Source organism: Lathyrus oleraceus, chromosome 6 (assembly GCF_024323335.1).
Source record: "Lathyrus oleraceus cultivar Zhongwan6 chromosome 6, CAAS_Psat_ZW6_1.0, whole genome shotgun sequence".
Taxonomy (NCBI): Eukaryota; Viridiplantae; Streptophyta; class Magnoliopsida; order Fabales; family Fabaceae; genus Lathyrus; species Lathyrus oleraceus.
The window spans coordinates 8,093,325-8,105,313 of NC_066584.1; the positions used below are offsets into that span (position 1 = coordinate 8,093,325).

Below are 11,989 nucleotides of genomic sequence, written 5' to 3' on the forward strand. Positions count from 1 at the left end.
TGCCTTACAGCCATCGAAGAAGAAACTTGAAATAGGTTGAGAATTCATTTTGACGAGTAATATCTATGTCTATGTGATGAAGGTTTAGGACTTTTATTTTATAAATCAATATAATTCAAGCTATCTAATTAAATTCAGTTTAATTTAATGGGTTTTACCCAAATTTTATAGATGCATATTTATATTATGTCAAATAATTTATTATTATTTAAAATATCTAAATAAAAATTAATATTAAAAAAAGAAATAGATAAGATTTAAAATTTACATAGGTAAATAAATTTATTTTTTTATTATATATCATACAAATATAATTATAATATTCTGTCGTATCATACAAATATTTTAAAATTAAACATATAATTTAATGGAATACACGTGTGTGATTTATTATCAGTGTAAAAATATTTTACAGATATTTTTTTTCTCTAACATAAAAAGTAATATTAACTAACCAAACAAACATCTTTTAGACAATCAAATTCCTTTTCCTTTGATAAACACGCTTATGCAAGCTCTTGAAGTCTTTAACCAATATCCTCATCCTAGCAATATTTATATATAGAAACTCAAATTTTCTATCCAAAAACTTCCAACATGGCTTTTATTTCCTTTCCTTTTTCTCTCTTTCTCCTAATAGTCCTTTCCTTATCATCACAACTAGCCAATAGCGCAAACAACACACAAAACTTCCACTACTTTTGCGATCAAGATAACGACAGAGGTAACTACACAGACAACAGCATCTACCACACAAACCTCAAAACCCTTCTATCAACTCTCACTTCCAACACACAAATCAACCACGGTTTCTACAATTTCTCAAACGGTGAAAACACAAACAAAGTATACGCTATTGGTCTCTGCAGAGGCGATGTTAAAAACCAAACTGAGTGTCTTAGTTGCCTCAAAGGTTCAAGCAACAATCTCACACAGCTTTGTCCAAACAGAAAAGAAGCAATTGGTTGGTACGAAGATGAAAAATGCATGTTGCGTTATTCCAATCGATCCATATTCAGGCTTATGGAAATAGGACCTGCATATTATGCAAGCAACCCGAATATCGCAACTGATTTGAGTGTGTTCAATGAAACTGTCCGCAACCTGCTTGATGATTTGACTAAGAGAGCTTCATCGGGTGATTCTAGGTTGAAATATGCTGCTGATAGTGCGCGCGGTCCTAATTATCAAACTATATATGGTCTTGTTCAGTGTACGCCTGATTTGTCTGAAGCAGATTGCAATTCATGTTTGGTTCAGTCTGTTGCACGTATACCAATTGATTGTTGTAAAGATAAGATTGGTGGACGAGTTGTTAGGCCTAGCTGTAACATGAGATTTGAAACCAGTTTTCGCTTCTATGATCCTACGGCAACGCCACCACCTCCTCCTTCCACCACCAATAATACTTCCTCACCTCCCCCTGAACCAGGTACTTGTTATTATGCTCATTAAATTATATTAAATTTTTTATTAATTTAGTCTTTGCCAGGGTTTTTACTATTTCAGTCTATACAGATGTTACAATATTGAATAGCGCTATAATTTGTTGTTTAACATAAAAACGATGAATAGCACTATCGAAATCGCCACCTGTCGATACCATTTTTACAGTTGCTGACCGTTTTTTAAAACGAAATTGTATTGAAATTGTGGTTTTAAATTACGGTTTGCAACCACGATATTGATGTTGCGGTAGTCTTTGAAACCGCATCAGAATGCAATTGCAGAATCAAGCATCCTTCTACGTTAGAATCTGGAATTTATACCTCAAAACTCAAAATTTAGTGTGTCTTTATATTAAGTGTTTTTTTTATCGAATAATTTCGAACTCTTCTCGATCAAAATTGTTACATCTACTACAATGCGTATGACAATGATTGCAATCGCAACACCAACAATCACAACAGAATCCACGATCGCCGTAATTTAAAAATGAGAGTTTAAATTGATAGATTTTTATATATAATTTAACAATTATTTATCATATTTAGATAATTGATAAATTAAATTTGAGAGATGAAGACCATTTTGATGGAATATTCAAAAGTTGTGTTTTGTTCAACTACGTATCATCACTTTATTTATTCAACGAAGGTGCAACATTCTTGACCGTTACTATAAGGACAAAACATTTGTTGGTGATGTTCTGCAATCAAAATAGGATGCTTATACTATTTTGTCAACGTCACTTGTTAATAAAATAATACCATTACTTTTCCATCTTTTCAACGGATTAATAGAACTAATAGAAAATATAACCTCAATAAAAACAAAAAATTATAACATGAAAACTTCAAAACCAAAGAAAAAACTATAATGGTTGTCAAATAGCAATTAGAAAATAACATTTTCTTATCTGAAAGTTGAATCATTCTGTTGTTTTCTCTTCACATAAAATTGACTTCTAGCTACAAACACTAATTTGGTGAGGTATCACCCTCTTTATAATCTTCTTTGTTTATAAGTAATATCGTCAATTACTTTTTTTAAAGATCATACTTTATTTCCATATATCAAAACTTATTTAATATACTCAAAAGAAGATGGAAAAAAAACCATATGAATTTTAATGTTTTATCTTTATCATCAATCTTAACTCTAATAGTTTTAAATTCTAAGACAATATTGTTTAGACTATTTAGATGATCAGATATTTTTATATTTTTATTCATATATATAAGCTATGAAATTGCTCTTTCAACCACAATCGATTTGAGATTCTATTGGGTGCAATGCAATGTCTCATGTTTGGTTTATGCAGGAAAAAGCAAAACTACCACAATCATCGCCATAGTGGTATCAATTGTTGCTATTATGGTGCTCATTCTAATCTGCATCTATTTAAGAGCAAGGAAGCGAAGTAAAAGATTTACAAGTAAGTTTCATTTATCATTACTCAACGAATCTAATTGTAAATGTTGGTTACATATCACATGAAATTTTTTATAATTTAACTTGTTCTCGTGTGTGTAGTTCAAGAAGAAGATGAAGATGATGAAATTGAAATTTCTGAGTCATTGCAATTCAAGTTAGATACAATAAGAGATGCAACAAATGACTTTTCTGATGATAATAAACTTGGACAAGGTGGATTTGGAACTGTTTACAGAGTAAGATGACACTATTGAATATCAGTTAATGCTTAGACATTTGTGTACAACTTACCATTCCTGACCAGTATATGTTTTCAGGGTACACTCCCCAATGGACAAGAGATTGGTGTCAAAAGGTTGTCAAAGGATTCTGGCCAAGGAGATTTAGAATTTAAGAATGAAGTTCTTTTAGTGGCTAAGCTTCAACACCGAAATTTAGTCCGACTACTTGGTTTCTGTATAGAAGGAAGAGAAAGACTACTAGTATATGAATATGTTCATAATAAGAGTCTTGATTACTTCATTTTTGGTAGGTTTGTCTCTTTTTCTTTAGTTGTGATTATAGACAAAGCTTAAATGCATGGTCATGAGATTCATATCTCTTTTGGATGTTTCTATACAGATGAAACCAAGAGAGTATGTTTAAATTGGGAAAGCAGGTATAAAATCATTGCAGGTATTGCTCGAGGAATTCTTTACCTTCACGAGGATTCTCGTCTACGCATTATCCATCGTGATCTCAAAGCAAGCAATATTCTCTTAGATGAAGAGATGAATCCGAAGATAGCAGATTTTGGTATGGCTAGATTGTTTGCGGTGGACCAAACTCAAGAGAATACAAATAGAATTGTGGGAACCTAGTAAGTATATATTTAAAAGAAGTATCAATTGTTTTAAAATCATTAGCCAAAGATGCAAGCCTGAAAGATTTTTTTTAATTGGGAATAATTATCCGTGTTGTTTGTAGTGGATATATGGCACCTGAGTATGTAATGCATGGACAGTTTTCAGTGAAGTCAGATGTATTCAGTTTTGGGGTATTGATTCTTGAGATTATAAGTGGCCACAAAAATAGTGGCGTTCGTCGTGGGGATACTAATGAGTATCTTCTAAGCTTTGTAAGCAATCTTTTCATTTATTCCCTTGATATGTATCTTCCTTGTCGAGCTATGTATGGAATCGGAAGATTACGTGTTACATTACATTACTCTAGAAGTGAACTCTAATTTATAGTAGTACATTTCTCTTTTTGGAAAATTCTTGTAGATATGGAGAAACTGGCGAGACGGGTCACCGACAAATATTATAGATCCCACAATAATCAATGATTCAGTAAATGAAGTATTGCGATGCATCCACATTGGGTTACTTTGTGTTCAAGAAAATGCAACTAGCAGGCCAACTATGGCTTCTGTTGTATTAATGCTTAATAGTCATTCTCTCAGTCTATCACGGCCTTCAGAACCTGCATTTTATATAGATAGTGGAGCTGTAGACTTTCAAGATTTAATGGTGGTGCAATCATCAGAGCATAACTCAGTTCAGGAATCGGTAAATAAGGTTTCGATTACAGAGCCATATCCTCGCTAGATTTTGATTGTATAGAGTATCAACCAAGATATGACATGCATGAATTAAGGAAAGTAGGTTTTCTTGTCAATAAGTAGTTTGTGTATCTATTAAATCAGTATCTAGTTTGATTGAAGAATGTTGTTTTCGGTTTTGAAAAATTTGTCACAAAGAAAATTATCGGGACGAGTCGCGTATTAGATCGTTTTCTTTAAGACGTTCTGCCGTACTGCTAGTAATTATGCAATGCAGTCGAGTTTCGACGACGTCTTCAGGATAAAATAGTCTGTTTAATGTAACGATTATTACTTGCCCTGGAATGAATCTTTCAAAGAAATACACCTTCAGATGGTGTTGAAACCATTCACAGTATCTGAAAATAATCCAGTCGTAGATGGTGTTCAGTTATCTGGAGTGAGTTTAAATGAAACTGATGAGCTCTATTTATAGACAAAGGACTCAACTGATCGGGTTCCAAAAAAATTAATTCATCTAGGCCGAACCGGGCCGGCCGGCCAGATGACGGCGAAGGCGCGCGCATGTGTGTCTAGATTGCTTGGTGGTGTGTCCTCACTCCTTTATAAAATTGGGCACCCCTTGGGGACCAACCCATTTGGCTAAGTTGAAATATATATATATATATATATATATATATATATATATATATATATATATATATATATATATATATATATATATATATATATATATATATATATATATATATATATATATATATATATATATATATATATATATACTACTAATATTTGTGTTCCCTTCTACGTGACACTAAAACGAATCCTTTCAAATTCACTTCCATATTAGTTCTTACTTGTGTTCATTTATTGTCCATTTAATGTCAATAAACCATTCCAATTCCCACTCCAAGTTGCCATCATTCCAAGTTTTCGAACAATCCCCCACTTGAATTTAAAAGGTGATTTTAGAAGTAACGTCAATGTTTCTAAGATTGTGCATAAACAAAGGTGTCTATGACTTGAACCTTTGTGTAGCAAGTAAGATTTTAATTGAACAAGAGTGACACTATTGTCTTGAACTCTATCTTAGACATCAGACTCGCACACAGCCTTTTCTTAAGGTGTATTCTAATAGCTCGTACTTTAATGGCCCTACACGTGTATCCCGGTTTAGTGAAGGCTCTAGGAATTCTGCCTCACAATTCCATAGGAACCGTCCAAAGTTCCACAATCACAAAGGTGAGTCTATCAAGAGTACTCATGCAGCTTAGGTACTCCCTCATACAGAGTATATATCTCATTAAGAGTTTCTTTATCTCACCCTCTTATTACTTCAGGAATCATGCTTCACTTGCATGATCATCTCATATTACTCATAACTTGTTATTACCCATTGAACCTATTTCTTGGGATCTCCAGTCATCTAGGTCGGGTTACCATCATGAGCAAGTTATTTTTTTACAGGCATTAGTCCCATCTTCTTAGATGTATTGTGGATTTTCTCTCTAGCTAACTCTTTCGTCAAAGGATTTACTAAGTTTTCATAAGTGCGTACATGATCCACTCTTACAGCTCCTTTAGAGATACAATCTCTGATGGTGATGTGCTTTCTTCTTATTTGATGTCTTTTATCATATAATAATGGTTCTCAATTTTTGCAATAGCCACAGTACTATCGCAGTGGATCAACATAGTTGACATAGGTTTTTCCCATAAAGGGATCTAAGCTAGCATGCTAGCATAGGTTTTTCAATGCATCTTATGAGTTATTCACAGATCGTGGCGAAATTCTAAAAATAACTCTTAAATTTAAATTTTAAAATCTGGACACACTTAATATACTACAAACTAGGGGTGTTCGCGGTTTGGTTGTATCGGTTTTGAGACAAAAAATCATCCGATCCAAAGATACAAAGAGCATACGGTTTGGTTCGGTTATTGGATGACAATAAAAAAAATCCAATCCGATCCGATCCAATTTATACGGTTTACTTCGGTTCGGTTTTATTCGATTTTTAAACAAACACTACTTCTAAATCTAAAATAATTTTAATTTTAATTTTTTTTTAAATTCTGACAAAAACATTTTCTATATATATATATATATATATATATATATATATATATATAATATATATATATATATATATATATATATATATATATATATATATATATAATATATATATATATATATATATATATATATATATATATATATATATATATATATATATATATATATATATATATATATATATATATATAAAAAGAAACCAATTTAATTTTTACATGCCCGTGGAATCCGTGGATGGTGAATTTTCCAATATGACACTTCAAATATTAAATTGAATTTTCCTGCAACAATTTAATATTTTTTACATGTTTTGGTGAATTTTTTAAACAATCAATTTGCATGACAGGAAAACAATTCAATTTAATTTTCCGTCAACAATTGGATTTGAACAAAAGAACAACAATAAATTTAATATAATTTCAATAGAATTGTAATAAAGAATTTAATTGAATTGAATTTAATATACTTTAGAATCTTGCAACAATTCAATTTTCTTGTAGGTAACCGAACAACAATCATCATCATTGTAGAAAAGCAAATCAAGAACAATTATTGAATTGCAAATTCAAGAACAATTCAATTTTCCAGTAGAAATTTAATTTTTCTGCAACAGAACAAAAATCAACAACATTGCAGGAACAACAACAGTTTTCAGAAAATTATTACAGGAATCAACAGAACAATAACATAACGGTAGAAAATCATAATATTTAATTTGTAACGGTGCATTGTATTTAATTAATTAGAGTTAATGAGAATACTATATGAATAAATATCGGTTCGGTTTGGATTGGTTCGGTTTTCATGCAGCCACCCGAAAACCGAACCGAACCGAACCGGTCGGTTATTCTAAAAGATGGTCCAAACATATAAAAAAAAATCGGTTTTTTTTTGTTTTCGGTTTTTTCGGTTCGATTTTCGGTTTTCTTTTGGATTGGATTGGATTTGAACACTCCTACTACAAACCATTTCTAGCACAGGTCAAAGTTAGATTTTAGGTTTAAATGCATTTTTAATCCTCCCACTTTAATGATTTTTATCTTTTAGTCCATCCATTTTAAAAACTAGCTTTTTGGTTTTAGAATTTTACCTCCTTTGAGATTTTGTTGATATTTTTAATGAGTTAACAATATTGACTATGATAATCTATTTATTAATATTTTTTAATTGACAAATTAATTATCTATTAATATTTTTAATTATGTTTCTATTTTAAAATTAATTAATTAATTTTTTTTAATGAATCATATTAGGCCCAACATTTTTGCTCCATATTTATAGCAAACTTCAATTCAATACTCCTTGCTTCTGATGCTTCAATTTTTGAAAGATCCTTGCATTACAACGAATCATAGAGCAATGGATGATTCAGCAGGTATTTTGCATTTGAAATGATTATAACATTGAGTCTTTTTATAGTTGTTAACGTTGTTGATGATGTATCTGTGTTATTGTTGATGATGCCATGATTAAAGTGAGAGAGAAAGACAAGATTTTTGGATAAGTCCCACATCATTTTTGGATAAAATATTGTTAATGTTTAAATAGTTTTTTCATGTATTATTCCTTGACATCTTGGAGACTAGTCTTGGGATGAAAATAAAAATTTATATGGGCTTTAACACCAAAAAGTTTTTTTTTAAAGAATTTCAATTAATTTCTTTAAAAGTATTAATTTATTAATAAGAAAGTTTAAAAAAATAAATCATAAATAATCCTAGTCAATATTGCCAACTCATTAAAAATATTTTTTTGTCATAACTATCACTACCACGTTTGTAAAATTGGAGGGGGAACAACGAAATTTCAAGGGAGATAAAATTCAGAGACTAAAAAAATGGTTTTTAAAATGGAGGGACTAAAAGTTAAAAATCATCATAGGGGGACGAAAAATACATTTAAGCCTAGATTTTAAACTTTGGAATCTGTATACTAACTTACAAAGATTAAACCCCAGACATGCCTAACACATCACAACTATAACCAATCTCAGGACCACACAATGCAAAAAAGAAAAAACATAGAAATATAGAAATAAAGAGATACGTCCTAATTTGCGTTTACAAAGTTTGTCACATCATTTTCAAGCCTTCTCAGAGCTTATATCCATTGCATTGAAGTTTATAATGTCTCCACTCCGCTGTATTGCATGCATGTATATGAACTTCCTTTCTATTGCATTGGTAAGTTGTTCATTCTCTTTTCTTTTTTGATTTTAAATGTATGCATTACCTAAATAGTTTATAGGTATGACAGTTTAGGCTTAAATGCAATAGATATGTCATTTGTGTTTGTCATGAACTGCCTTGTATTGATTTTTTAGAGCTTAGAATTCCCATGCTTTGCTCTCTGGTTTGCATGCAGTCTGAATAGTACAATCTAAACCCTTAGTCTAGAGATTGGAATCCAGAATAACTTGCTATCTGATTTTTGGTTTGGCTTGTTTCTTTTTTCATGTTATGACATATCTCTGTTGTGCTTGTTTGATTGTATATAAAGTCTAACAACTAGGAAATATTGAAACATGGTTAAGTGTCATAACATGCTTTCGTTCACAGGGAGAAAGTTAAATCCCTACGACCTGTCTTTGGAGAGACTTTGGAATCTGTATAGTAACTTACAAAGATTAAACTCCGGACATGCCTAACACATCACAACTATAACCAATCTCAGGACCACACAATGCAAAAAAGAAAAAAAACATAGAAATAAAGAGATAGGTCCTAATTTGCGTTTACAAAGCTTGTCACATCATTTTTCAAGCCTTCTCAGAGCTTATATCCATTGCATTGAAGTTTATAATGTCTCCACTTCGCTGCATTGCATGCATGTATATGAACTTCCTTTCTATTGCATTGGTAAGTTGTTCATTCTCTTTCCTTTTTTGATTTTAAATGTATGCATTACCTAAATAGTTTATAGGTATGACAGTTTAGGCTTAAATGCAATAGATATGTCATTTGTGTTTGTCATGAACTGCCTTGCATTGATTCTTTTTGTCAAGTTATTGGTCATTCCTTATAAATTTTTCATGCACAAAATAATATCAAGACATCGAGGAGGGAAAGGATAACATATAATACACATTATATTTAAAAATATAAGGAATAAATGATTACTATTACAAAATTAAATGAGCAACCAATGAAAGATTCAATTTTTGTGAAGAGAGATCCACTTGTGGACGATGTTCTACAAAAAAAATAGTATTGCTACTAATGGAATAGGAAAAGAAGTAGAGAAAAGAAGATCAACAATTTAAGATATTATAAATTTCTTTTGAGGTACATAAGGAATATGATGTTTCTACTTCTCATAAGGTTCTCATACAAGTCGAAGACGCTTTAGCTACAAATTTAGAGGAGAATAAACAAACTAGGGAACTGCTAAAAGTTAAAAGTTCATCGGTTCCTTTGTCAATTAATGATACACACTAATAATATAGAGAAACAAATACTCATGAGCCATATCATCGATAGTTTGTAGATTCTCAAATTACTCCTAAGTCTCATGTGGAAAATGACTCTAAAGTTTTCACTGTTGTTCATAATTCAAGAGATTTACATCAATTTCACCATAGGGTTCAAAATGACTTTCAAATTCTTCAGAAACTTTGTGAATGAAAATGGCAAAGGAAAATAGGGGAATGTTCTAACTTCAAATGACGATGAAAAAAATAAGGGTTACTCAATACCTTTCCAAAAATCAGAGAAAAAACTTGAAGATTAGGCCTGACACATAAAAGTGGCAGTGGTTATACCATTTATTCCAAGGGTGGTTCTACTTTTCACTCTCTTTAATTTTAGGGTTAATACCTATTCTCCCCCCTTCCATATGATCCATTTTCGGAAGAAAAAAAACCCTTATAAAAAAAGTTTGATTAATTCCCCAAACATTTGAAGATTCTCTCATTTTTTACCTTCGCCAGACTAACTCATCAAAAAAGTGATATGGCACTATTTTTATATTTTTTTCATTTTATCTAATTTTCACATGTGTATTTCAGTCTGTAAGATGACATAAAGGCCCCCAAGTAAAAAACAAAACCTTTAGATCTGAGAGATATGTAAGATCAATAACCTATCTTAGTGCCAAAGGGATATGTAAGATCAATAAAATGATAATGGCCAATTGAAGTGAAAGATCAAACTGAAGGAGAAGAGCGATCCAAAACGCAGCGGAATTTAAAATTTCTCCTTTAATGATCCTTACGAATGGGCATGATCAGTGATAGAATCGTTACCTCTTGTGGAGATTGTAACCTTTGATGCAGATCTACGAAGCGATCACGAACATTGAATGATGACAACGCCTCTACTCAGTCCACACGAACGGATTCCTTCAATCTCAGTGCTAGCTGCTACGAATGAAGGCTTTGAGTGAGAGAGAGAGCGAAACGAAATTGCACATGCACAAATGCTTCTACACAAGGGTTCTATTTATAGAACCACTTGTGTGGGCTACAAGCTAAAAAACCCACTCAAGTGTATGTGGCCCATATCTTATAATATGCCAAAATCACTTAAGCGCGTGGTACCTTACCATATTTCGTATTCTACTTAAGTACACCGTACCTTATGATGTTCTACAATTCACTTAAGTGCACCGTACATTACGGTATTCCTTAGTTCCTTTATCTCTTATCAATTCGTCCTTTTGTGTGTGACCCAGTAGGTTTTCGCGGCATTGACAATTATATTAAATCACGTATTTAACATAATAAACAGTGAGCGGTATCTAGCAACACATCACTGCTACCCAAGACACGAAAATGTCATGTGATCTGAAAAATCCTTTTGTGATAATACTTATGTGTACAATTACCCTTTTGCCCTTATGTCTATATTGAACATAAGGCATAGATCGTGTCATCCTTGTCCAGTTCAATATTGGGCCATAGACATTTATCTTGTTACGCAGGATGGACAAATTCCATCTAGGTCACTCATGTCCCTTAGCATGCTTCGTGGAGTACCCATCAACTGTTTTTATGGTCATCCAGTTATGGACAATGTTTGATCAACAATAAGGCACTCGACTCTACATCTAGGGTCCATAGTGGTTCAGGTCGAAGGGTGGTATACACCATTATCACCATGAGAATAACTTATGACACTTTGCATAACATTCTATATAGTATTATCATAGAGGGTCAATCCAGTATAAATATTACTCTTAATATTCATACCTATGTTTAAGACTTGATAACTCCTTATCCATGATCCATGAGATGTGATCATCAGTCTATATACATAATAGTCTTAATGCTTTAATGTTATCCCACTTCACAATAAATCTCGACTATGGATACTTTAAGAATAGTGTCCTTATGTTTAATGTGATCTCATGATTAAGTCACACTTGATACATTAAACGGACTATCTATTCTAGGGACTTTTTTAGACAAACATAATAAAGAAAAAGCCTTTTATTATTAATAAATAATTTGATACAAGTACCAAAAGTATTGGCCTATAGAGCTTACA

The 11,989-nt window shown here is 31.8% G+C and overlaps 1 protein-coding gene across 1 annotated transcript; it reads left to right on the plus strand.

Moving 5' to 3' along the window:
* Positions 1–541: 541 nt before the first annotated feature.
* On the plus strand, positions 542–4,660 carry LOC127091254 (cysteine-rich receptor-like protein kinase 44). Its single transcript, XM_051029836.1, has 7 exons — positions 542–1,432; positions 2,765–2,878; positions 2,977–3,113; positions 3,195–3,405; positions 3,499–3,736; positions 3,844–3,994; positions 4,143–4,660. The coding sequence occupies exons 1-7, from the start codon at positions 598–600 to the stop codon at positions 4,464–4,466; spliced, it is 2,010 nt and encodes a 669-aa protein (XP_050885793.1). The 5' UTR covers positions 542–597; the 3' UTR covers positions 4,467–4,660.
* Positions 4,661–11,989: the final 7,329 nt, after the last annotated feature.

What these genes read in the sequence shown, in the direction of transcription:
- LOC127091254 (XM_051029836.1), top strand. Translation starts at nt 598, where the DNA reads ATGGCTTTTATTTCCTTTCCTTTTTCTCTCTTTCTCCTAATAGTCCTT. An exon ending in CTCACCTCCCCCTGAACCAG is followed by an intron (nt 1,433 to 2,764) that starts GTACTTGTTATT and finishes TGGTTTATGCAG; the next exon opens with GAAAAAGCAAAACTACCACA. An exon ending in TCTTGATTACTTCATTTTTG is followed by an intron (nt 3,406 to 3,498) that starts GTAGGTTTGTCT and finishes GTTTCTATACAG; the next exon opens with ATGAAACCAAGAGAGTATGT.